The sequence below is a fragment of the Netta rufina genome, assembly GCF_964035555.1.
Source record: "Netta rufina genome assembly, chromosome: 4".
Classification (NCBI taxonomy): domain Eukaryota; kingdom Metazoa; phylum Chordata; class Aves; order Anseriformes; family Anatidae; genus Netta; species Netta rufina.
Genome location: NC_140127.1, coordinates 3,108,468 through 3,135,860, shown reverse-complemented (window position 1 = coordinate 3,135,860; position 27,393 = coordinate 3,108,468). Strand labels below are relative to the sequence as shown.

The following is a 27,393-nucleotide window of genomic DNA, read 5'->3' as shown; positions in this document are numbered from 1 at the left end:
TAATACTCTGTCATTCTATCATAAATAACTAAGGCCACTTCCGTAACAGGGAAGAGCTGCATAAAGAAACTGCATATTAGAAATCTAAAAACTTAGAAAATAATTTACTAGGTAGCATCACTTTCTTACACTACTATTTTTAAAAATGAGTTAAATGGCAATGATACTTCACTTTTGGCAAAAAGACAATGCATTTCCTAACTTTGCCAGAAAAGTACAAAGAGCTATGATATATATATCTTTTCATTTTTAAATAACCTCATATCTATAGTTCTTTAGGCATTGCTAAGCTGTTTATGCAGAGAAATAATAGCTGCAGAACCTTCTTCTCAGATATGTGCATCTATGCAGTAACTAATGATAGCTTACAGGCACGCTTAAGGATGGAAGGAACAGTAGCCTGAATATTTAACATAAAAATGATCATAAGCTACACGAGAGACACCTCTCAATGAAAACTTAAGTGGTAATAGTGATAATTTCTGCATTTCAGGTAAGTAGCCTTTTCAGGGCTTATTGTTCTTTTGTGTGTGTTTTGTTTGTTTGTTTACTGTCCATCCAGAAAGCACTATTTCATTTGAATGCAGTCATCTTTTCAAATAGTTTTGTGTTTTTTTCTCCCCTCAAGGAGATGGTACATATAAACATACACAAGGTAACTAGCAGAAAAAAAATCCTTTCCATGTTATAAACTGCCACCTGGGTGGAATGTGTACTTGTGGGTAATTCTGTGCCACACAAGGACACTTTCTATCCCTTGTGGGTTAAGTCCGTGTCACAAGAAGGCATCATAAGGAAATTGAAACAGCTGACACGCTTTCAGTTTTCCAACCCTAAGTTTAAAAACAATAACAAAAAGCACAAAACTGTAACAAACATTCTTCTTCCATCCTTTTCCCTCTAATAGCTCTTCTCTCCTGATGCATGATCTTCACATTCACAAGCTACTTCTGTCTCAAGAGGAACACAGAAATGCCGATGAAAACTAGCAGGGCCACTGCCCACAAACAAACACCTTGTTAAGTCTGTATATGAGCATCTTGCAAAAAGAAACCCAAAAGCTGAATTTCTTTAGCAGCCAAATAAGCCTGTAAAAGCCTACCTAAATATCTATTCCAACCCTCTAAGAAGGCATACGTTGTTAATGCTGTACCTATAAATATCTTGAGGGAATAGCTGTGAAGGAAGAGGCCTGTGCAGAGCAACTAAGGAGCTTATGGGACAGAGATAATCCCTTTCAGGAACATGCAAAGACACCAGGAAAGGTGAATATGCATTGCAAGATCTAGAGTTCATGAAGAACATGTGGCACCACTGCATCAGTGGATCTGAAAATTCAGAAACATGGCAAGCACCCTATTTCAGACTTTCATTGAGATAAGCTAAATTTGGTAATCTCCTGTACATGACACCTTCACCAACAGCAGCTGCGTCACTTCCAGTTCTCACTGCAAACAAGAATACGCCATCCCTGACAGGAGGATGGCTCCTTTCTCACATTAGTACTTTACAGCAGTTAAGATGCATAATATCCTTCCCTGACTCTCTCTCAAAAAAAAAAAAAAAAAGAAAAAAATGTCAGGAACTATGTTGTTTACAGTATACTGTAGTAGTTTTATGATCGGATGATCAATTATTTTAAATATACTGTGCCAAATGTGAACAAAACAAGGATAAAAAGCAAAACAAGTTTTCGTCATCATTATGCCCCCTCCATCCTCCCCCTATCCCATAGAAAAATATTTATTATTTTTAATGGGAATATCTTTTAATACCATTTCAGACACTCCATCCTCTGGGTCTTAAAATGCTGAATATTGTTCTAGGCTAGTTTTAGTCAACTAGTGGCACAAAAATTATTCTATTTACAGAATGTTTTACTTTGGCATGTGAAAACAAGACCAGAAGTAATGTGTGTCCATATAACATGACGCTAACCTCAGAACTAGTTCACTTCTTCAAATAAACCTCTTAAATCACTTGGTTTAAAAAAGAACTTACACTACAAGGTAAGCCTGCATTTTCCTTCTGCAGGTCATGAAAACTCAAAGAGATACTACATCAAAGGAAGACATTCTGTACTATAGCTCAGTGCTTTTAAGTTTTTGATGGATTTTTTATAATAGTTTATGTGAAAAGTTTATAGGGATCGTCGTATTTGTGCCACATGAGCAGCAAGAGAAAATTTTTCTGGTCATATCACTGTAGAACATCCTCAGCATGATTACACTTGAAGCTGTAGAAATATTTACAGCTGAAGACAAACAGCAGCAATAGACAAACAGTACAGGAAGATGCCAAACACATATCTTGCTCATTATTCTGTTAAACAATACACAGCTGTTAAAAAAATCTTTTAGTCTGCTTTCTGAGTGTTGCCTGCAATTTCCCCCTCTATCTATCTCCCAAAAGGAGAGGAAAGACAGACCCCTACAATTTTAACAAGAGAATGATTAAAGCAAACCAACATTCAGTTTACAGCTTGCACAAATTGTTCACACAACAGCATGCTGAGAGGACAACTAACTGCGTTAAGATCCACAGATGGAAATTTCATTTCTCTTCCTCCCCTCTTCACAATAGCAAATGTCTGCGCTTCTTTTCACAAGTACCACATCCTAATGAGATTTGCAGTATAGTTTAAAAATATAGAGATGCTCAGTTATATCATAATAAACTGCACCCTTTCTTTGCTCCTTGTTTTTTATAGCAAACAAAATATCAGTCAAAATTATCTTGGTAATTTTTCCATATATTTAACATATAAAAATATAAATGAAGATTACATTTCAAGTTAAACAAGCTACAGTCTGGCATTATCTGTCAAATCAATCACGTACACTAATTACCTGTGCTACTAGTATACTATTCGTTGTTTTTTAGAACTAAGCAATCACTGAGCAAACCAAGATGATCACTGTTTCTGGGTTTGAAATGGATTTGAAATCATGATTTAGCACAGTATGTAAACACAAGCAGACTTCAGCTATGTTTAGTCCCACAGATTATTCACAGGTTTCAAGATACGTAGTTAATTATCATGCTGAACCAGGACCTGTATGTTCCTAAATGACACAGTTTTACCAACTTAGCTTGATTTTCAAAAAATACCATGCAATTTAACATTTTACTAATACTAAAAGCACTATGCCCAAAGTCTGTGGTAAATTGAGAATGTGTACCTTCTTCTGAAGCAAGTCTCCTTTCCAAGTTACCACTACAGTAGAAAATAAAAAAATAAAAATAAAGTGCCCCTTTCAGCATGGTAGACTACCATATTGATAGAATTCTAGAAATGGGAAGATATCAGCTCTGCCTCTTCACATCAAAATTAAAACTCCTCATTGGAAAGCTCTCCGAATTATTAATCAAACAGACTGGTAGGAAAAAAAAAGTAAAACCTAGTGCAGTTCAAGAATTAGAAAGTGGATAGCACTATCTAGATCAGATTTTGGTGAAGAGGTGTCCCTGGGGACAATTACTTCTAATCTGATCACTGCATAAAATAAATCAGATGTCTCACTTCAAAACTACCAACATGACCTCAACAAGAACAAAAAACACCACTGCAACAATCATCCATCTAACAGAGCTGCGTGATTTACACTAGAATATAAGACATTGGAGATTTCCTCAAAGAACATACCTCATATAAAGAGAAAGCTTTATATACTGGCAAAAATTTCCACCCCAGGGAAGGTGAACCAGCTTCTAAATACATAAATATAGTCTGCAAAATAACTTTCTCCCTCTTTAGGATAGCAAAAAAAGGTGTTGCTGTCCATTTCCAAGTGTAAATGAGATCTAGATGAAACCGTCATTGCAATTACTAGATCATGGAAGCATATTACAGAGTTTCAAGTGTTATTTTAAATGCATCAAGTTGGTTTTGTAATAACCAAATGGTTACCTGACAAGGCTACTTGTGGAACTGTTCTCAGAGCCCACATTATCCATGCAAGACAAACTGTACTTAGCACTAGATGTAAAGGAAAATGACAAGGGAGTTTTGAGTAGACCTTCTGGAAGCTCTTTCCATCACCCACCTACTAGAATCACCGAAGCTCTACTAATCAGAACTACTAATGCTATTTTTATTTGTCTCAACATTGTCTAGATGAGTGGCAGCGATGCTATTTTCCTATCGGCTCCTATGTTAGTGAGAATAAAACACTGAGACTACTTTTAGTGGTCACTGCTAGTGCGACAACATTCCAAATTTGAAAAAAAAACAAAAACACAACAGCACAAGCAATTATTAGATGCACATTTTCAGAAAGGGACAGATCGTTGCCTGCCAACATCACAGTACAGATTTCATCCACAAGTCCTGACCAACTTGAACTCTCCCTGAATTTCAGCCTAGGCTAGTTGAAGGTATCACCCTCAAAATCCTCTGCTTGTTTTGACCCAGGATGCAGAGTTACAAACATACCAACAGAATTACTGACATCATTTGAATCATCTGCTCATCATAAGGAGACGGAAGACAGCTCTTAAATCAGCCCATCGTACTTTGAATTTCTGTAGTCTTCCCAGGAACAGTTCTCTGATTTAGCTCCTGATGTTTAAGGGGTGGCCATTGGAAAAGCACACAAGACTGAAAAATAAAAAATGCTATTTCCTAAAACAAGCTTCAAAAATCAGAAGTTAAAGGAAATATTTGATCTTTCATTGTAATTTCTTTGGCAGAGGGTACAAGACAGCCATCTGCCATTTTAATACCATTGCTTCCCCATCTGTCCTTGGCACTGTGCTACTGCATAAATTGAACAGTTTAACAAGTTATTCTTTAAAGTTAATTCTACTGAGAAAATGAACCAGGAAAATGCAACTCAGAGGAGGAATTATGTATCATTAAGTTTTCATCAAGCAGCCCACCACGAGAGCACAACATCAATCCATTAGCAAGTGTTGGCCATGACAGCGGTGATCAACGCAGCAAAAAGCTGCCATCACAGTAAACAACTGCACTGCCCTACCCTGGGCCCTGACAGACTGGGGGATTGTGATGAAACTTGTAATTCAACCATCAGATAAAGGCACTGCTCATCAGGGTTTCCTCTCAGATTTCCACCTTGTTCTTGTCCCACAGGTTCACAGGCTTCTGCCACAGATGATTATAAGGGCATTAGAAGTTTTTACTAAGCAGCTGCACACCAGCTTTCCAACTACCACCTCTGCAGCAGAAAAAGAGGATTTCAAAAGAACAACCATTTCTGAATTCTTTGATTTTCAAAGAATTTACTAAGGCATACTCTTCCCAAAACCTGTTGTCGCCGAACTGCTATAAGGATCACTGCTTGCTATTTGTCAAAACACTAATGCTTGCCATTCTAGACTTTCTTATTCCTGGGGTGTGAGTTTTTATTTTGTTATTGTTGTTATAGTGTGTGTGTGTGTGTGTGTTTTTCCTTTTGAGAAGAAAAACAGTGATTTCCAGGTAATGACAACAGATTGAGATGAAACAAATGATTGGAAGATTTGTTTTTAGCTAAACTTCCAAATACACTCGAAGGGTTGTAAACTTTTCAATATTTTTGGTTTGTTTGCTTTTCTTTTTTGGCTAAAACTAAATGAAGTGACAAAGGTTGATGTTTCAATTACACACAGCACTTCAGAGCCCAGTAAAATGCTATAAGCAGGCAACAAATCTGTAACTAATTACTTAGGCCTTTGCACAGAGCTAAATTTTTTCACCATCTTTAAAAATGGCTTTCCCCCTTTTATCATCAACCTTTTCAGATTTCCAAGTCAATTAAAGGAAGAACATTGCAAGTATTCAAACCAACTCTGAGAACTTGATGACAGGTTTGACAACATCGCTCACTCCTGCGCAGCCTTTCATTTTTATATTAAGCAAGAAAGCTTAGTCATTAAGGAAAGCTTCAAGTGCATTTGCAATTCTTAGCACTCAGCAATCCACCTCAAAATATCGCTTTATTTAATATGAAGTAGTGACAAACCACCTTATTCAGCTGTTTCAGAGAAAGTCTCACAAAAACCTTAAAAGTCTTCCCATTCTAATAAGGTAAAGGTATCACTGTAAATATACAAGTGAAAGTTATACAATATTACAGAATCTTATTCTGCTTTATATTTGATGTGAGATCTTTCAAGATAAACCTTCAACAGCTTACTACAGAATACAAGCAGCAGATGTTTCTTCTCCTCAGTGCAGTTTTCAGTAGCTCACGTGCTAGAATGACCAGATAATGGGATGCTAGAATAATATTTTATCTTCTTGAAAAAGCAAAATTGCCACCAAAGAATCCGGTTAAATAACCATCACACTTGCCAGATAAAATGGCCTGCTTTCCCTCTCCTCCCCCTACAGATCTTCAATTCTTGAAAACAAACAAACAAACAAAAAACAACAACAAAAACCACCAAACACACCAAGATCTTCTCTCCTGGTGATCACTACCCATCATGCCAATGCTCCCTTTTAACAAGGCCTCATCTATCTGAAACATAGCCCAACCTCACACACTGTAAAACAGAAGAGCCCCCAGGACACCAACAGATCCCAGTTGGCCACACATACTCTTTTGGTGTGATCAGGGATAGGTTAAAACAAATTCAGAAAGAATAATTAAAAATTTAAGCAGTATGGATTTCTGTTAGGAATGGGAAAATGTGACCATGAAAGAAAACTGACCTTCAGAAAACACCGCCACATGCTAAGGCTAAGTTTACAGTATTAGCGCAGGCTTGAGTTCAAGGAATGAGTGTTAAATAAAAACACAGTAAATCTAAATTCAGAAACACACTTGTAGTTCTACAACTGTTAGAGTTCTGGTATAAGCATACAAATTGCAGTGTTACTAACTGCACATTTAAGGTGCTTAAATGCTGTACCTGAAATTATTTTGGTCAAAATGTATGCAAGACTTGAAATATATCCAAACCTAAGCATGTTAAACTCACGTAAACATTTATTTTAAATAAGTCTCTTCTGACACTAACTACAAGATCTTTTCTAACACAGAAAAGGAAAATACTTCAAGCAAAAATAGGAAAAAGATGGTATAAAGTAGTCAGACTACCCTGTAATGAGGTTATAAGGGCCCCATCTCATAAAGAGGTGTAGTAACAATTTCAATCCAAAACCAAACAAAAACCACAACAACAAAACACCAAACCTGGACATACCAAGCTCAGAGGACTACTTTATAAGCCTTTTCAAGCATGGGATACCTGCTAACCATGGTTCTCAAACTAGAAGCTATTTAACACCTTAACAAAATTAGTAGAATAGGTTTGCCCGAGAAGGATGTATGAATAGCACAGAATCTGAAACTATCTGTATCCTTTTATTAATCTCACCAGAAGTTGCTAAGGATACAGGTACCAGACTAAACAAGATCAGGTTACAGCACTTGAAGAAAATTATTGCCCATGGGTGGAATTTCCTCACTGCATACAGTTAAGACTGCCACAGTTGCAAAATATAACATGTTACCTTAAACATCGCCTACTGAGGTTCTGAGACCAATGCACATGCACAGCTTCTTCGGCATTCCTTCATACACTCTCTTCTTGGCACAGAAACGATCATTACATTAAGAACATGGAAGAAAAAATACCATCAAAGACCTACCTAAAACATCAAATGCAAATGCTTGCATTCTGTGCAAGCAGGCAAGACCAAAAGCACGTTTATTCTGCAAATATCTAAAATTCACATGGATAGTTTTATATAGTTACATATCAGTGGCATGAAAACCTAGTGACCTTCTGGATAAAAACTAGCAGTAGAATTCCCAAAAGAGTTGACAAATAAACAATTTCTGCAGGTTGGTTGGTTTGTTTTACACACCTGCCTTGATATGGGGGGCTGTTTTGAGCAATTTGGTAGGTGTTGTATATTTTCTCATGCTGAAAATACACTAATATAATACAACCAAAGAGAAACTTCCTTCCAGTCACAGCCCAGATTATTCAGTAACTGTGCTATGAAATACTGGACTCAGTTAGGTCAATTTTAGATAACTGACCTTCAGTGAGTTACTAAGACTTTCCCATGTAATGAAATTAGGTATATAGCTTTGCTCACATTCCCACATTCCTGTTTTATACGCAGAATTTGCATGGTCTGCACAATACTTAAGAGATGTAAAGAATATGGATCTGGTTCAATTCACTGTTTTGCTCTCAAAGTCTAGTAATATTAACAATTACTTGGTTACTAAAGGGCTCAGTGCTAATTCTAAACCACCATAGGCTTGTTTCACATCTCTGTTTTGTATCTCGATACTGGAATCAAGCTACTCTCCTTTTTTCCCCCCCATCTGTAAAACTACGTCCTGTAGTTTGTAACATGTCCTAAAAGGAAACATAAGTCTTTGTACAGACCTCTTCCCCTTCCTCCTCCTCTATAAGGATCATCTGGGACAGCGAGAATCCCAACAGACTAATCAAAACACTTTACCAAAAATAATGGGAGTTGGTTGTTTTGCTTTTTAATGTCTAGCATCATTATTAGATTTATTAGATGACAAACCCAACGTCAAGGGAATCACTCCTACTGCTAGAAACTGAAATCAATTGACCTAGAAATATTTACAAAAGCAAGTAAGCTCAATACTCCATCCATTTAAATACATACATCCCATATTAAAAATAAAAGTTACTCAAGCTTAAAAAAAAGCAAACAACACATCACTTTAATATCACTTTATGTGATGCCTTCTAGTTTGTTATTACTAATTTTTTTTTGTTTGAAAACTTATTTCATAGCATTTAATTAAAAGACTATTTTTCCGTGTAGGAAAGTAAATGTGACATATGCAACCCAGGCACCGATGTCATGAATGCTTACATGTTTGTAATATTACGTTAGTTGTCATGTAATCTCTATTGCTAAACAAATGCCCTGGTTCATTTACATAAAACTACCTTACTTACAATATCAAGTTGCAGAGGCTTGATACAATTACAATAAACATTTCTGTTCAAAAAAAAAAAAATAAACCATCACCACAGCTCAAATTTTTATAACCAGCTAGCCCACTTGTCAGAAGCTCCAAGTATATTTTATGCTAGAACTGGAACTGACACTGAGCGTCCAGCTCCCATGGGAAGTAGAGGGCAGTGAGATGCCTTACTCAGCCCAGTCTCTGCCAGCCCTGCTCTGAGCAAACACTCCAGCAGTGTTACTTCTAAGAAAATAATGGACATGCAATGCACTCAGAAAAAAAAAAAAGTCCCACCAAAACCCCACACCTTAAAAACCACACTGGGCTAATTAGGCTTTTTTTTTTTTTTTTTTTTTTTTTTTACACACTACATTTTATTGACTGAACCATTCAACAATTAGCAACATTTTGAAATTAAGTTTCAATTTAGGGTGTGAATCAAGACAACTTTTTTCTTTAAAAAAAAACAAACAATGCTGTTTTAAGTACATTTACAGAGATTGTCTTCATGTTCTTCAGCTGTTATGTTAAATAGATGAGCATCTGTGGTTGCAGAAACAAAAGTCAACGCTCAACAAAAACTATTCCCAATTTAGCTTCATTTCATGTAGCTATTTTCATAGCAGTTTCCACTTGACCTTGCACAGAGGTGAAAGTAATGGCAGGCTACAGAAAGCTATTATGTCAGAAACTGAATAACATTCCTGTGATGGAAAGAACTAGTTTTTGACGTACCTCTCAAATACTCATGATCTTGAGAAATAGCATATTTTTTTTATTTTTTATTTTTAAAAAGGATCTACCTATATCAATGCATATCAGTTACCTGTTGTGTACAGGAAGACATTTAAAACATCCTGTGGATTTTCCAAGCAAGAATCAATTGCTCCTGTAAGGGTCAATTCCTTAAAATGTAGGAACAAAGAAAACGTGAAATCTAGGGATTAGTGAAAAGGGAGATTTCCTACCAATTTCAAAGCAACTCTTGGTAACTGGTAAAAGGGGTGACAGAAAGCACGGTGATGAAGGGGAACACTGAAGTGAAATTGCTAAAAAAGTTACTACAAATACAAATCTCTGAATCCACCTTAACATTCTGTATGCCCCACTACTAAGGTGAATAGGCACAACAACTGCAAAAAGAAGTACGCTATTAACACACAGTAGGAACTGGATTAATCCAAAGACTGAAATCATAATAAGTGGGAGAAAATTCAATAGCAAGAAGCTCAGACTATCAGTTCATATTCTGGGGACTAAACGTTGTGCTATTACAGGGAGTGCTCATCAGCTTCAGGGGAAAAGAGATGAACGACAAGGAATCCCTAAACCAGAAGAACAACACAAAGCACCACCAAAGTACATCTGCCAAATGCATCTGTGAACACAAGTCCTGGCATTTACCAGACAAGATTCTCCCATGGAGATACAGGTGATTACTCAAGCCACTCGTGAGACCTCACCTGAATACATAGACTCCAGTCAACAGTAGACTAAGTCAACTCCAACCCCGTGTTCCAAACATCCGTATACAGAAGTTAGCATAGAACAGAGCACATGTAAAAAGAATGGCTCCTGAAATGGCAAGTAAGGAAGCTAGAAGGAAGCTAAAGGAAGGTAAAAGAAGGTGGCTGTTAAGGAAAGAAAGAATGGAAACAAGAGAGCCCTTCAGAAATACACAGATGAAAGATGAAGAATTCTCTGAAGGACAATATAGGCACAGACGACAAACACCATCCACGAATACATTTGAGCTATAGAAGACTTCTAACTGAAAGTTAGAAGTACCAAATTATCTCTTCAGTAAAGCAAAAAGGAATAACCCCCTCAGCTCCCCAGTTGCGACAGAGCTTGATTACTTAATGAGATGGTTTATTCTGCTGAAGGACTCAACTTCACTTCAGATATCACTTCAATTTTATTCCCTGTTTTTTTCCAGCCCCATGTGGTCTGATGCTCATGTTTTCTTATCCTGTAGAAATCTGTGGAAAAATGTGCTTTGAAAGTACAAGGTATCTGTTTTAGTTAGACTGAATCTGTCACTTGGAACAGGGAAAACAAAAATAGACCACTGATAAAAAAAAAATCTGACAAAAAGTGGGACTTTCATGTGGAGTACTGCTAAATGACCAATTCCTACCATTCAAAACTTTCTTCCAGCCTCATTCAGTTTAAGCAAAAAGACAGTTGGGGATGGAGAAAAATCAATCATTTATAGTGGATAAAATAGATGTTTTTTTCCACTATGTTGTACTTGAAGGAATGTGAAAGTTGTTGAGATCTAACAACTAAAAAGCCTCCCTCCGCCTGTTACAGATTAGAAACACACTAATTTGTAGGTCCTTGTCCATGTCCCCTGATGTTTTCCCCAAACCATCTCTGATACCTATTGAGCTTACCACTATTTGTGCACAAGGTTAGCTGGGTTACCAACCTGACCCCCCAAATATGTGAAAGGTTAATGCACATCTCCTAGGAAGATGGATGGAACACACATAAGCAGCTTCTACTCTGGGAAAATGAATCTCATTAGTATACATGTTTTGATTAACATGACATTGAAAGCAATTTATTACTTAATTTAGATAGATAAATCATATTAGCCACAAATAAACAAAAATTTGAAGACATCTATTCTTACCCTCATTACAAGTAAAATTACATTAGTTAATAAGTCTTTTAGCATGAAACATTTTCCTACAGCAAACAAGCTGCCTGGGTATACATCAGGTCTGCCAAGCTCTGCCGGATCTTTTTCTGCATCTAAAGTACACACCCCTTTACCACTGGCTTTTTTTTTTCTTCTTTTTTCCTTCCTTCTGGAGTGAGCAACAAGGAATGTTCTTAACATGCTAAAATTTACTAATTATAAATGAGGAGTATCAGCAAGAGCACTGTGGAAAGATGCAGAAATTTAACAGAAAAAAACTTTTTTCCCCCTTCCCTTTTGGGATAGTGATACTAAAAACAGCCTTGGAAAAAATGCTTTCTTATGTCATGATCAGAAGGGCATTGAATCCCACGTGCATACATCAATGCAATCCTAATCACTATTTCATAGCTGTCCACACTGCATAAAGAAGGCATCTACTAAGCAATCTACCTTATACCTGAGTTTCAGTTTTAATTTTAAAAGCAGCATATATGCTGTACAAAAAGCACCAAGAATGTGATATTTATATTTTCTAGGCTCTAGTGTTTCATAAATAACCAGTGCATATAGTTTTGAGGGCTGTTTTCTGCAGTCTCTTTGCATCTTGGAAGTGCTTAATATTTTTGACATCTTTCTATAAAAGAATGTGGAAAAGAAGTCTTTAACCCAGTTTTAAAAACCAACATTCAGCAGCACCCAGAGCTGCCCCAAGAGAAATGGAAGGTCATCTGCCCTGTAGTTCAAAGTCTTCCCTGCAATGCAGCACCACAGCAACAGAACTCTGACAACACTGCTTGATGTTTTAATTGAACATAAAATCTGTCTTCACGTACTGAAGGATATGAATATAATCAGCCAAATGAATATGGCTTTCCAAGAAACCTCTGAATTTGGTGACTATTTATTCTAGTGAGCAATAGCCTGTTAAAACCATTCTTACAGCGGGTCTCCCAAACCAAAACCATACCTAATCACTGGCTTGAAATCTGCTACACAATACAAATAACTTCAAGACCTCCCTTGACTGATTAAATCACAAACCTATCTCTTCAAGAGGTTAAAATTTAAATGAAAGCTTAGGCTTGGCAAATCCCATCAGAATGTCAAATATGGATATTATGTAGGAACCCCATCTGTTCGTGCAGCTACATGAATATGCAACGTGACTGTTGCTGCAACGCTTGCATTCACATTGCGGAAAATTTACAAGTAAGCAGAAGCAGTTCCCGACTATAATTAAATCAGGAACAAAGCTCTGAAAACACATGCAATAGGCTTCTTGCTACAAACACGAGCTTTGAACACTGCAGGTTTATGTTTCTCTTCCTCTCACCTGTTGAGATGATGAAACTTTATAGCAGAGGTGTGTTATCCTTTCCACTTACACTGAGGGCTGTTAATCTTCCTCCCTGGACAAGGTACGCCGTTCTTTGCAGCACAGGGACAGGAAAACAAGGGGAAAACCACCTTCTGCCACATGTCACGGAGCACTCCCCTAATGCTGTACAAATCTATGTGTGTGTCCTTAATGGTCTCCAAGGCTGCTGGCCACCGGGCTAGATGAGTTGTTCTGAACATTGCCTGCAGCCAACACACAAAACAACCCTGAACCAACTTTCTTATCAGGGTTTGATATTTTCTTCAGTCTGTCTCACACCTGCCAAAATTCACACGTGCTCTCTCAATCCAGCAACTATTCAGTTCACCCCATCTTTTTTCTTTTTCCGCTTATAGATCAGGTGCTGAAATTTTCAATTTTGCACATAAAAATCTCCGACTAAGGATGCATAGTTCTACATTTATTTGCTTGTATGTAACTGCAGCCATCCTTTCAACTGCCCTGCCAACCATGTGTTGGCAGAATAAAAAGTGACAGGAAGAGAGCATTTGGGATAAGGGGAAGGCTGTCCTCCTGACAACCCAATTGACTGATTTGGCTGTAACTGATCAAAAGAAACCACATGGCAAGTCATTAACTTTTTCAACAAGCGTGCTCTACATTCAAAGTGAAAGAGACTGCCAAAACATAAATTAATTCTGTTTTTATGGATGCCAGACATTTCTCTTGGAAAGCATCACCAAGATGTTAGCTTCTTGTAGCAGTATATAAACTCTTGGATAGTTGTAAAAATAAAGAGTTGTAAGCATAAAAAGATGCCTCCTATCACAAGATGAAATGTTTCATCTTGACCAGCAAATATCCACAGCAGCACATTCCCATTATTAAATAAAATACATTGTTACTTTTTATTTTTATTTTTTTTAACCTGCATACCTTACTTTCCCAGTTTCCTCTGAAATATTTGCTATTTACTGCAAGTCAGGAATTCATGTAATAAATGCTACGAGAAATCACTAGGTAGGAAAAGTTACTTTCTATTAAATACAACCAACCTAAACAAACAGCTGCAGAGACTGATCTGTGATAGCTTGTTCGGTATATTAACTGCCATTCTCCAGACTTTAAAAACCTAATTACAAAAAACAAATACATGCTGTAGCACAATTTATGCTTCTCAAATTCCACTAAAGAGGCCCTGGATTAGGATAAAAGCTAAATCAGATGTATTTGCAAATTTGATTAAGTTCCTTCTCTTCCCGCTGTGTATTACTCTTGGCTATAGCTCATGCTTTTAACCTGTGGCACGTATAGAAGCAACAGATTCAAAAGAAATCGAGTAAATTCTCACTTGAGCAGCATAAATCCAGCAGCTTCCAATCAAGTGCAACAGAAATCAATGGGGCTGCAAAACTTTAAGATAAGTTTTACAACTCAAACAACCGAAACTCAGTGAATTTTACAAGCTGATAACATAGAGAACTATACTGGATAACAGCACATCTATCTTTCGTGGAAGAAAATACCAAAACCACGTCACACAGATTCTCCACTCTCTCCAATAACCATGCACAAGACGTTTCTCACAATGCTAGGATTAAACAGAGAAGGAGTTTGCACAAACATGCATACAAAGACATACACAGAACTCTACACATAGAGAAATAAACAGACAGATTGGATTCCTGTGTCTCTCCAAGACATAGCAGATGTTTCTTCAAATTCAAGGCATAGTTATTTTTAATAAAGAATTAAACAAAAGGAGCTCCTATCCTTAAGTTTGTTTTTCGATCTCTATATAATTTTTCAATCAACAGGTAAGTTATGCTTTCCAGATAAGCTTTTAAAATCCCCACATTATCCTTACAAAGCATTTGACAAATGTGCAATAAACTTATCTGAAGGAGGAAGCTGGACCCTGACATAGATAAACCCACTGAAACACTGTGGCCTACATTTCTAAAGAGGTCAAATGAAGGACATTGACATGAAAAGCAGTATCTTGGCACTATTTACATTTCTAAAACAAAATATTTGAAATTTTGTCTTGGATCTTCCAGAAACCAGTATATTTCTAAGTTGCTGTCAATAACAACAGATGTAAGTTACTTAAATACCTCAGCTGACCTGTGGTTTCCAACTGCAGTACACATAAACCAATGTTTTCTATGTACAGTCCTACGTGCAAACGGACAGAACAATAAAGCTGAAGTGTTTACCATTCTGATTATTTCCTTGTTTTCATCTTTGACCAAAATACTTAATTTGGAAGTACAATTTGGAGAAAAATCACAAAGCGCTTCCAGAGAACATAGTTTCTCTCAGACCAGGAGAAAGGGAAGAAATAATAATAATAACAATTAAAAAAAAAAGAAAAAAAAAGAAAAAAAAAAGAAAAAAACACACCCCAAAACTACTCAGGTTCAAAATCTGAATGCCTTCACTCACCTGCCATACCTCCATTCAGTCCATATTTTCCCCCTATGACTAGCTCTCCTCCCTCTCCTAACAGAAGGAATGAGAAGCAGTTCTGGAAGTGCAGCTATTCAGACATGCAGTTAAATCTTTAGTCTGTGGAAAATGAACATACAAAGTAGAGGCACAGGTCAGTGCCAGAATTGACAACTTTTAACAGAAAATGGGAGGAAAGAGGTAGCCAAATAAATTCCAGAGAAATCCTTTGTTGTTAACATTTCAGTGGAAGAGATCTAAAAGCAGAGAGGGGGTCCAGGCCAAAGCAGCGATGAAACACAATGAAAGAAAATAGGAAGCTCCCAAGAGAGCCAGATGCATTCAGCTGATTCATAATTGTAGGCATGTTTAATAATCTTGTGAGTTGGAACAGAAAAAAATCTCCCTTTTTTCTTCCCTATTGAGGTTGGTCAAACTCTGATAGATGATGCCAATGCTTTTAACTCCCTCTGCTTCCCCCCGAGTTATTTTACATATTGGATTTGTGTCATGTTTCCATTGCAGTCAATAGCTAACCTGAAAATTGAAGCGTGTGAAAGTAATCTGTAAATATTGTTTTTAGAGTTTCACTTCAAATTGTGAAGCTGCATGTTGAGGACATTTCTGTAACGTGTGCGAGGAGAACAGCACTGTAGTGTACTAGAACTCCCCCCCTCTCACCTCACCTCCCCACACCTAGGAGTCTTTTAAAGACACTGCAGTTTTCACCTTTTTGAGTACATACCTCCCAGTACAAACAGCAGCAACAAGCTGTAAGGATAACAAGAGCGATATATGCATCTTTAAGTTCTAATGCAATTCATTTAAAGCCCATCAGCATATGAGCTATAAAAAGAATCTCCTTTCCTGACAGAAGGAAAACGAAGGCTTTGCAGAGAAAAAGAGAATTGATATTATAGAAATTATATATTTGCTATGGGTAATTTACGTATCAACTAACAGGAAAAAATAATTTGAAATCTAGTGTAAACTGTTAGAATAATTTTCTACCAACTAACACTCATCACAATTATTTCCAAGTCCTCATTTGTATCAGTATTTGAAAGCTCTTTCGGATTTCCACTAAAAGCAAGAAATTGCAAAAGCTCCAAACCTTTAAAACAGAATACCCGTTTAACAATGAGAGAGCCACTAGACTGTTACATTACTGTAATCTGCAATTGAAACAAATACTTGCAGGTAAACACAAATGTACACACGTTAAGTCAGAAGATCTATGTCAGACTGAAAAGAATGTCACGACTAAGCTGAAAGATAGAAAGAGCACCAGCATTAACAAAGGGCAACCGCATCAGGAGGTAAGGCTTAGGTATTACGGAAGAATATTGTAAAGTGTACTTTTAATACGTGGAGAAAAGCGACCATACTGCTACTTGACGTGCAATTAAACTGACAGACTGGAAATCTTGCTCTCACAAAGCTGAGATGTGCTTCACAGGCAACTAAATGCCCTCAAGGAGCATACTGTATGTGTGGGAAAAACTTCAAGTGTACTTAAGAACAGAAATTAACATTAAAAAAAAAATACACGTGTTATAATAAACTTGCACAGGTAAATGCTTCAGAGATTAAGATCTTTAGCTAGATGAGGAATCCTTGCAGGATTATGCAAAACTGCCTTCTTCTGCTGCAGAGTACAGGCAGCCTTAATACATCGTGCCTTCTGTAAAACATATGGCACTGCCTAACACACAGTACCTGGCTGACTCCATGAAATGTTAGTCCACTGACACAACAAAAACGTTTTTCTCTCTGTATCACAAAAAACCATGCTGAAAAATACTACCCTGTGTATTTCATATGCCATTCACTTCCCCCGTGTATTTTAAATCACTTTAGGGATCGCGAAGTGCTCTACTTGGAGTGCTTTAGACATAGAAATACCCTTCCTACAGCAAAATTAATCAGTATTGCCACTAAAATACTGCTCCAAAAAAAAAGGGGGGACTGTGTGTGTGGTCTTCAGCCTCCTCACCCATGAGAGCTTGTTGCAAGGAAGTGCAATTGTCACTTTTTTTTTTTGGTCACAAATTGTCACAAAGGAGGTCATACGCAGTCACCAGCTTAAAAGAAACACTCTGTTCTTTGACTAACAAGATGCTGAAACAATTTGGGAAGTTTCCTACCAAGAAGGAAGATAAATAACCAGCAAAGCCTCCAAGGCTTATAGCTCAAAAGCTCAGTGGAGCTAATAGAAAGACTGGTCCCTGAAAGATCAGGAGAGCAGTGGACAAAAAGGGATAACCTCCGGCTGATTCCTACATTGCTCTTACTAATGCGGATGTCCATCAACAAAGTGGCTCACATTTCTGCTGCAGCCGTCCAAGGGCTGGGAGAGGTGTGTCTAAGCAGTATTTACAGAAGCACCTTAGAAAAGAAAATCACCCACTTCTCACAGATGCCATCAGATTGCCATCAAAGGCATGGGGCTTTTGGCCACTACAAAGCAAATCTGAAGATGAGCAGTAGCAAAATTACAGCCACTCAAAATACATCAGTAACTGACCTTTTCAAGTCTGATTAGAGAAACAAACACTTTGGGATTATTTTTTTTTTCCAGTCAGAAGAAGAGATTCAAATATGTTAAGAAAATGGGTCTGTTCATGAAATCTGTTTGGATCAAAGCCAAAAGACTCTCTCTCAAAAAAAAAAAAAAAAAAAAAAAAGATAAAAGGTGTACAGATAATAACAAAAAATAAGAGCATTATTTTGCATTTTGTCCACACAGGGAAAAGTCACCTCACATTTCACTTTTATCTACATTGCTTTCTACACAAGAAAAACATTAAAAAGCAGCCTAAAACAACACAATTAAGAAACTGAGTCATGAGATAATTCCCATGACTTCATCAGCCAAAATGATAACAAACCCCAAACCGGCATACATTCTTCACCCTATTCCAAGTTTTCTGTGTGCTTGCTCACTACTGCACTTAATTTTACAAGGGTATGCTATGTAACTTCCCCACACACACTTCCTAAAATGAGCAGCATAATTAAATCATGCAATCTTGTCTTGAACATACCCTATTGATACAAAATTAGCTGCTGATATTCTAACATGAATTTAATACTTAAGTTGACTCAGTAAAGAAAAACTCAGAGCACAGCAGGTGTAAGTAACTGGTCATCAATTTAACAGCACAGAAGTTACTTTGCAAAAATGGGCGGCATAGCTTCCTTTTCCCTCCAAATTAAAACGAGAGCCTGCACCTCTGCATGCAATTACTCTGAAGTTTCCCTGTAGCTATGCAAGGAAACAGAAGAGAACACACCTTCACTGGCATAAGTCTACGATGAGCTCAGTTCCTGTTTAGGAGGACTACTAGAGGGAAGGATACAAATAGATGTCTAAGAACATTTGTGGCTGGGGTGAAGGAGCGTTAGGGAAAAATATATTTTTATGACTGGGCTTTTTCCCATTAAATCATTTTTAATCATTTTAAATGATTTAATGATAAGCACATGAAGTTTTCCTTAGTCTTGACTCCCCCGTATCACACATCAAAATGGCTTTTCTTCAATCTTGCAAGCAAGAAGGCTCAAACTTGGCATTGTGCTCCAAGGAGTTGCACAGAACCAGGCCTGTACACGGGATGCACATTTTCAAAGTAAGAACCTCCAACTCTGTTCACAGATGAAGCTCAACCAATGAATTGTTCATATTCACATTATAATCTGTATTTCAACTAAGAAATATGAAATGAAAATGAACTGCTACCTCATCATAAAGCAGTTCATATGGAAACAGAATGAAACTTACAATTTAGATAGTAGGTAAAATGTAACTTAAGTTGTAAGCTGTTACCAACCCTGGCAAGGTATCACAGTTAGAGGATTATTAATGTTGGGAGTTTTTGCACTGTAAGTGATCACCTTCTGCAACTGAAGAACTGCCTAGTAGGAATCTGAAGACCTCTGCACAAAGCTTGTTCTTCAAAAGGTGCTTAGCAGATGTCTCAACAAAGTAAATGAATAATTATATTAAAAAAAAATAATCCAGAAATATGTGAAACAAACATGGGAATGGATTCACTGTATTCATGGATATGGCATCACATGTGTGAAGAGAAGAAATGATATTTCGCAGTCCAGTTATCAATCTTTAAAGTATAGCCCCTTACTTTACGGGCTTACATGTTAAACCTGTAGAAAAATCTCTGCTTGAGTTATGCCTCATTCCATCTGATCAGCTAAATTCTCACCAACTTGCTTCCACTCATGAATGGATTACACCAAGGACCAACTTCGTCCTGCCTGAACAGTCAGAGAAGTACAAAAACTGAAACTTGAGAAGCAGTACGTTCCAAATGATGAATTCAAAGGTAGACTTAACATTTATATTAATTTAGCCTAGCTTTCAATATTTTATCCCATTAGACGTAAAAACTATGGCACATGAATAATCTGGGGCTTATCTTGCTACAGCTTTTCGTGTTGAAAGACACCTTGATCTATCAAGTCATATAGACCTCGGAGATATATTTTAAGCATCAAAATTCAACAAATCATGTTATTGTTCTGACAAAAGGTTAATTTGTTCATGCAAAACTCTGAGAATACCTGATCTCAAATATCACTACTTTCTGAACCTTTCTCCTTTTAAACCTGTACCTCTGCAAAGAAGTATTCTCAATTTAAGTTTGAAAAATAACAGAAAAATCTGAAGACTAAAATTCAGCAAAAGGTAAAAAGCATGTTTTCTCATCCCTTTCATCAGCTGAAAATGAGAGCATTAACGTGATGCTGAAAGATCCCTTGCGCATGCTGTTACCAGCACGTGCCACAGGATCATAGGTGGTACTTTATGTGTAAATTTAATGAATTCATTCAGGCTGCTGTTGCCTGCAGTGACTGCTTTGTGTCAAAAGCAAACCAGACCATGAACATAGGTTTACACGGTGCCATTGCTTGCTTATTCACTTCCATGTTCTTTACCACACCACAAATTCATATCAAAACATAGATAACGTTAACAGAGAATAATCCATAATCCCTGACATCCTGGTACAATCACTTTGATGTGGATTTAACAAGGAATCGACATATCACCACTGAGGCTTGCTTTCAACAGCAACAACCCACAGTACACATATAATTCCCCGAGTATATCACAAAGACTCATGCATTGACACTGAAAGTATATAGGAAACATACACCTTATGGGGAAAGTACAAACATGTGGTGTAGCAGGCATTACTGTTGGGCTGTAACAGTGAAACACTGTATCACTTTATCAGAATGAGTTGGGTTCACAAAGGGTTATTTCATAAAATGGTAGTTTCCTTCCTATAGCATCTCATCACGAAGTTTAGTACAGGGTAGTAGATTACACTTTTCCTTCTGGATTCAGATAGGCCTTGATTTTCATTTTTAAATGCAATGGAAGCACTGAATTCAGTAGAGCTTTGACATACATTTAAAATAAAAACTGTAATGGAAACTTATTATTTCCCCCCCAAAAAAAAATCAGTCTGCAAAATGCTTTCAGACTGATGTTCAAGCTATTTACATATAAAAAGAAGGAAGAAGTGCATTACTTTCAATTGCTTGAGAATTTGTACAGCTTTCCATTAAACGCTACAGCAACAACCACACACCTCCAGCATCAATCCACAAAACGTTTAATATTAAAAGCCAAGCCACAGTCTTACAGCGGATGAAAAAAGACACGTTATGAAAATTAATAACTTTAATTATCACGATTTGGTTCGGTTTTAGCGCTTCCCACAAGAATGCACAAAACAGGGAGGAGGCACCGTAAGCACTCGGTTAAAATATACCCACCCCTAGCCGAGAGCTTTTTGGTGTTGATGATTTTGGCAGCGTACTCTTGTCCTGTCGTAATTTTCATACATCTCCTCACGACCGAGAACGCCCCTCTGCAAACCAAGAAGCGGACAAAGTGTCAGCGGCACCGAAAAGGGGGGCTCCCTGCGGATACGATGGCAGAAGCGTTCTCGCGGATTTCAGCGAGCGGCGTGACGCCGACAAATTTTTAGAAAAAAAATAAGAAAGAAACGAGAAAAGACAGAGAAGGGAGGCGTTTTGGGGCGTCGCTCGATATCGATTTTATTCCCCACAACGGCAAACTCGGGTCGGAGACGCGCGGCGGGGCGGCAGCCACGTCCACAGCCGGCGGGTTGGCCGCACAGCGGGGGCTGCCCGGTGCCGGTGCCCGTCCCCATCCCGGTGCAGGTCCCGGTCCCCCCCCCTCCCCCGAGTCCCCCCCGTCTCCCCCCGCCCCAGCCGGGCGCCAACATGGCGCTGGCGGCCCCCCGCCGCCCGTTAACGGCCCCCGCAGCCCTCAACCGACGGCCGCGGAGGAGCGGGGCGAACCCCGCGGCACCCCCCGGGGCTCCCGGCCGCCTTCCCCCCCCCGTCTCCCCGCGCTTACTTCCCGAGCTCCTCGAAGAGCTGGTACTCGTCGGTGAACCTGGTGCAGGTGGCGGTAGAGGCCATCATGAGGGCGGGCGGCCGGCCGCCGGTGCCTCCGGCGGCCAGGGGCGGCGGAGGGGCTGCGCGCTGGGGCAGGGCTGGGCTGGGCGAGGCGAGGCGAGGCTCCGCCGGCTTCTCCTCCTCCTCCTCCTCCTCCTCCTCCTCCTCCCCGTGACGGGGCTGCCTCGGCGCTCTCCCCGCCGCCCGCCGGCTGGTCCTCCCGCCGCGGCTCTCCCCTCCCCTCTCTCCCACCCCCTAGGAAAATAATAAAAAATAAATTATCGAATAAATAAATAAATAAAAATGTACCCACGCAGAGGCGGCACCCCGAAACGGAAAGCAAAACCGCGGCTGGGAGAAGCGGCGGCGCCGCCGTGCCGCTCTCCCGGTGCCGTGCCTCCCCCTAGCGACCTGCGCCCGCCCCGTCGCGGCTCCCTGCTGCTGCCGCCTCGCCGCCGGCTCGGCTCCACCCCCCCCCCCCCCCTCCCCGCGGTGAGCCGCGGCCCCGTCGGGGACGCTGTGGTGATGGCGAAGCGGGGAAGGGAAGAGAAGAAGGGGAAGGGTGAGGGGGGGGGGGGGAGCTGCTGCAGGGCGGCGGGCGGCGCTGCGCGCCCTGAGGAAACGGATGCACCTGCGGCCCGCTCCGCCGCGGCCGCCTGACGTCAAGCGCCGCCCGGTTGGCGCGGGGAGGGCGCTGGCTGCCGCGCGGCACGTGCGGGGCGGCGCCGCTCAACGGCCGCCAACGGTCGCCGCCTCGCGGACGCCCTGAGGGGAGCCCTGAGGGGAGCCAGCCCCCGCGGTGCGCCCGTCGGAAGCCCGGGGTGTCGTTGTCCGCACCTCCCCGAACGACACGCTGATGGAATAAAGCTTTCACACGCGGGGGGGGGGGGGTTCTTGTGAAGTGAAACGTGTGCGTGTTGGCGTTCAGCTTCACCTGACGGTTTCCTTTTCTAAAATATTGAATGGCGAGGTAATGACAGCGGGTGAAGAAACGCCTCTTCGAACTGCAACCTTCTAGCCCCAAATCCAATCTCCCGACTTCGAAATTTTTGCCACTTTAACAAAACACCCTCCAAACACAGCTACTTTCGCACGTGCCACCAATGCAGAAATTAATAACCCTGATCATGTCTCTGGCCTAGCCTCTGCCAGTGATTATTTCCCCCGTTTTGCACAGCTCATACCATTTTTGGGGTATTCCTTCCTGATATCCTCAGCGGTGGCGAGTTAAGTAATGAGTTAAATTAACATCTGCACAGCGCTTTAAACACTCCAAGCACCGAATATGTCAGCTTGCATTACCGCCAGAGCTGCGCTACGAATCGCAGCCTGTAGCACGCATCTACAGCACCGAAATCCTTGCGTTGATGCGCGAGAAGCCCCACATCGGAAATACAACCACAAAATGCATCCACACAGGTCTCTCAAAGTTCCCGAGATCCCCGAATCGAGACCTCATAGCAAGCGTTAAAAATCCGCCAGCTCTTCCCTGAGTTAATGTGCACGCAACATGAGTGCGTGAGCCTGCGTGTGAGGCGGTTTTCCTGCCTGCGAGGTGGCTTTCGTGGCGTAAAGGGGGCCGTGAAGGGAGGCTTGGAGCTGTGTGAGCGCGCACAAAGCATTTACTGCCCAGTTCCTCTCCAGGGGACCCTTATGCACAGCAATGTGAGAGCAAAAAGACCAGAGGATGTTTCAATTTAGACCAGCAATTTACATAGGAGCAAGAATGAAACTGCTCTCACATCAGTGAAGGGAACGTGCATTAAAAAAAGCATACAGAACAGTAGACTATTTCCTTGTCTCCTCTAACAAAATTATACCACAAGTTGTGCATAATTTTGTATAAATCTGCATAAATAACACAATCAGCAGTACTGAAACCTCTGAGTTGTCTGACGATTGTAAGTATTTACATTACAGGGGCATGTCTGGCAGGTTGCTATCTCTGTATTTGTAGACATGCAAAAATTAAACATATTCCCCTGTCCTATCTCATTTTTTTTGTAACAGTGCATTCTGACAACAAGCATTTGGTCAAAGTATTTCTTAAGATGGTGCCATACATTTAATTCATCATAAAACGTTCAGTAGAAATTCTTAAAGTCCATTCACTTTCTTTTCTTGCCACTGTTTTGTTTAGCAATGACATTACAAGAATGCATGGTCCCAAGTGAGATTCAAACAAAAATTCCATTTATTTTTTTCCCCTCCTTCCCAATCTGGGAAAAAAAAGAAGAAAAAAAAAAAAAAAGTCAGGAGGAGGCCAAGGAGTCCTAACAGAAATATCAAGCATGAAATTTATTATAGGAGTTCAGGAAAGAAAATAATTGTTTACAAGATCAGTATCATAGGACTTGGAGATTGTCCATAGGGACAGATACTAGGGAAATGATGAGTAGCTTGGAAACACTCTGTGGGGAGGCTTTCTTCTTGTTGCAACAATCCTCTCTCAAATGCAGCTCACTCTTGAGCTGAGGCAGAACTGGAGCTTGTAGCTGCCATTTAAGTACTCCATAAATTCTCCAAATTGTTCCTGAACAGGCCAAAGCCTCCACAATGGCAGCCAAGGACCTGGCCCTCTAGGTTAACTTCCAAACCCTGGTTCAAGGTTCAGGTTTCCATTGAGACCACAGAAACAGTTAATCTGTGGTTGATCTCATGGATACAGAAAGTCAGATCTCAATAATGAACTAAAACGGGCTTTAAAAAATCCCAGAACGTGTGTCTCTTCTCCAGGAAAAAAAAAAAAAAAAAAAAAAAAAAGAAAGAAAGAAAGAAAGAAAAGAACTGTAAATAATTGAAGTCTATAAGAAACTGAATAGCTGTTCCTCTAAAGTTTCTGAAGTTTAACAAAATGTTATAGCTTCAGTTAAATGTTATTTAACTTCAGAATCTGAAACTACATTTATGGTAGCAAAGGAAATTGTATTTATTTTTAAAGTATGCTATTCAGCAAGGTCTTTCCTTTATATGGCTTCATTTTTAGACGCCAAAGTGAGGTTTTCATTTTATTTCTGATCTTGCAAATACAGATTTTCAATTTGCTTGTGTTTTGAAGGAGTCAGAAAGCTTTTGAAAGGTCATTTGTGTAGCCTGCTCATTATGAGCAGTGCTGGGAATATTGTATATTTATTTCATGAACAAATTCAGAAGCCATTTACAGCAGAGGTCTAGACAGAAAATGGCCTCAAAACCTCACTAATCTTAGGTTTAGAGAAATAGCTGCTTTATGACCAGATGGTTGAGAACTGCTAGCAGCCCTTGGTCCTTCCCAAGGTTTCATGTGTTCTTGTGGCAAGGCTTTTCTTTACTGCCTTGGGCGACGGACTGAAAACGCTGAAGCAGTTACAGGTACATTACTGCAGTAAAGCTGAAGAACTGTAATTTGATCAATAGAGTATCCGCATCTTGTTGAACTGAAGTGTGAGCCAGACTGACAGAAGTCGCTGATTAGTGAGCAATCACCTCCTTACTAGCACATGAAAAGTATCGCTGCTTTGCACCGTTCTAGAGAGGCTTGTGCTGATAATGTGTGACACCCGCCTGAGACGACCAAGAAGGTGCTTGTGGGCTGCATCTCACGAGCGAGGAGGAGGTGAAGGAAGCTGAGATCTGTGGAACAGAGCAGCAAAGCTAAACATTTCTGCTAATGTGATCAGCAGGGAGAGGGCACTGGGTAGGAGCACAGTGGGAAAGTCAGAGGAGAGGTACTGAACTAGAAACAAAAAAGGAAGAGAAAGTGCTGCTTGTGAGAGAGAGGAAGGGAAAGATATTAGACAGCAGAGAGAAAGAGGAAATCAGACCGAGGGAGCCGAGGCTGATGGAGTTATGTTGCTTCTGTAGCAAGAGATGAGAAGAAAGAGAGTAAATGAGTTTTATAATAGGAGTGGAGAATCACAGAAACATAACAAAAGGAAGAAGAAAGGGAGCAGAGAGAGAAAAGGTTGGGTTTTCTTTTGTTTGCTTGTTTTCTTAAGGAAGAGCTAAGTAAAAGGAAATTGAAAGAAAGTAAAACAGTTGTTAGAGTCAGGAACTAAAATAATCAATGTGAAAGTGGACAGGAAAATGAATATGCAAAGACAATGGGAAAAACGGAGAGAGGTTAATCAAAAGGTCATATAAGTGCACGTAAACAGGTGTAAGAACAGAAGAAAGGATCAATAGTAAGAAATAACACAGGGTAAGGTACTTGGGTTTGCAGCTCATTGCAATAGTTCTGTATCCATTTGTTATTGGAGAACCATTTCTACTGACTCTGAAAAGGGTGCACTGCTGCCTTTTCACCTTTGCATCTGGGTGTGAAATCATCCTGCTTTCCCTCCATGACTAATTGCAGACAATGCTGGGAGATGTGCTCAGGGGCAGCTGAAGGGGAGAGAGAGCTCCCCATCAGAAGAAAATGCAGTTTCTTCCCAAAGGGCTCTGCTCTGGGGTTTCTGCTGAAAGCCAAGGCTCAGCTTTCCATAATGACCCTTTAATAAGAGATTGCACACGAAGCCGTTTTGTAATCATGGACCTCAGTGCTTTTATATGCTGCAGAAAGAGTGATTTGGAACAGGAGGCACGCAGCAACTGGGACATTCAGTTGCTCTTTCTGCCGTGAGACTGGCCTCAAGTCCAGTAGACCGGAGTGAACCAGAGGCAACAGATGTCAGGTCAGCAGTAAATTATGCCGTGCCACGTGCTGTACCTCCCTTGTTTCCTCTTTGGAGCCGTTGCACTTTCCTAAAAACGTTTTCAGCAGGCAGTACCACTGGTAACGTCAGCTGGTCGGTATGGCAGGCTCGCTCATTGCAGCCTACATGCTATTATGTCAATGCACTGATGAGGGTCCAAGCTGTGTCCTCATGAATTCACCTAAGTGGATTCACCTAGGAGCAGCTCCCTCCCAAACGCCTGCTGGTCAAAAGCCCCAGGCACTGACTCCAGAAGCTGAGGGCCAGTCCTGCACATCCTAGGTCTCCAGCGAGTTGTTAAGAGCCGAGATGGAGCCACTGAGAGACCCGATCTAGGGCTTGTTTTCTTTCCAGGGGAAGCTCTCTTGCTCAACCCCTTGCTGCTGTTGTTCCACCATGTGTGCGCAAGCACTCAGAGAAGTCGATCCTTGAAGGTTCCCCAAAGAAAATTAATTATTTACCCATTATTTACACTCCTGGCAAGTACCATTACTACCTGACTATGGCAGCGTGTGTGCTCTCCCTTATTCTCCTGCCAGAGTGTTCCTGCATAGGATTAATTTACTCTTCAGTGAACCAGAAAGATGTTGGCAGAATAACTGATTTGATAGCTCAGTGATTCTGTCACGCTCTTGGTATGCAGGGGACCAAGACTTCTCTCTGGCCTAAAAAAACATTGCTTCTGACAGATTAGGAGGCATTGCTGGCCATTTACCTTCTACCCCTAGAAGCACTAAAGGGAGAACTAGGTGAAAAAATAATGTTTTTTTTTTTATTCCTCCTCCTCTTCTTCTCCTTCTTCTTCTCCTTCTTTCTCTGTCAAGGACAAAAAAACACAGGCTTAGCAAAAATTAAATGTTTTAATTTATTTCCATCAGAAAAGGAAAAAATGCT

General features: G+C 40.0%; 1 protein-coding gene across 10 annotated transcripts in view; it reads right to left on the bottom strand.

Moving 5' to 3' along the window:
- The window catches only part of CAMK2D (calcium/calmodulin dependent protein kinase II delta), a gene marked incomplete at its 3' end in the record, with an annotated part of 169,210 nt that extends 147,251 nt beyond the window's left edge, over positions 1-21,959 (bottom strand). For all 10 annotated transcript variants that reach the window (XM_084286473.1, XM_084286478.1, XM_084286476.1 and 7 more), the window contains exons 1-2: positions 21,783-21,959; positions 21,173-21,267 (exon numbers count right to left, since the gene is read on the bottom strand). In XM_084286473.1, coding sequence (XP_084142599.1) covers positions 21,173-21,267; positions 21,783-21,850 — 163 coding nt within the window. In that variant the 5' untranslated portion in view covers positions 21,851-21,959. The remainder of the gene's footprint in view (positions 1-21,172; positions 21,268-21,782) is intronic.
- Between the last annotated feature and the right edge of the window lie 5,434 nt (positions 21,960-27,393).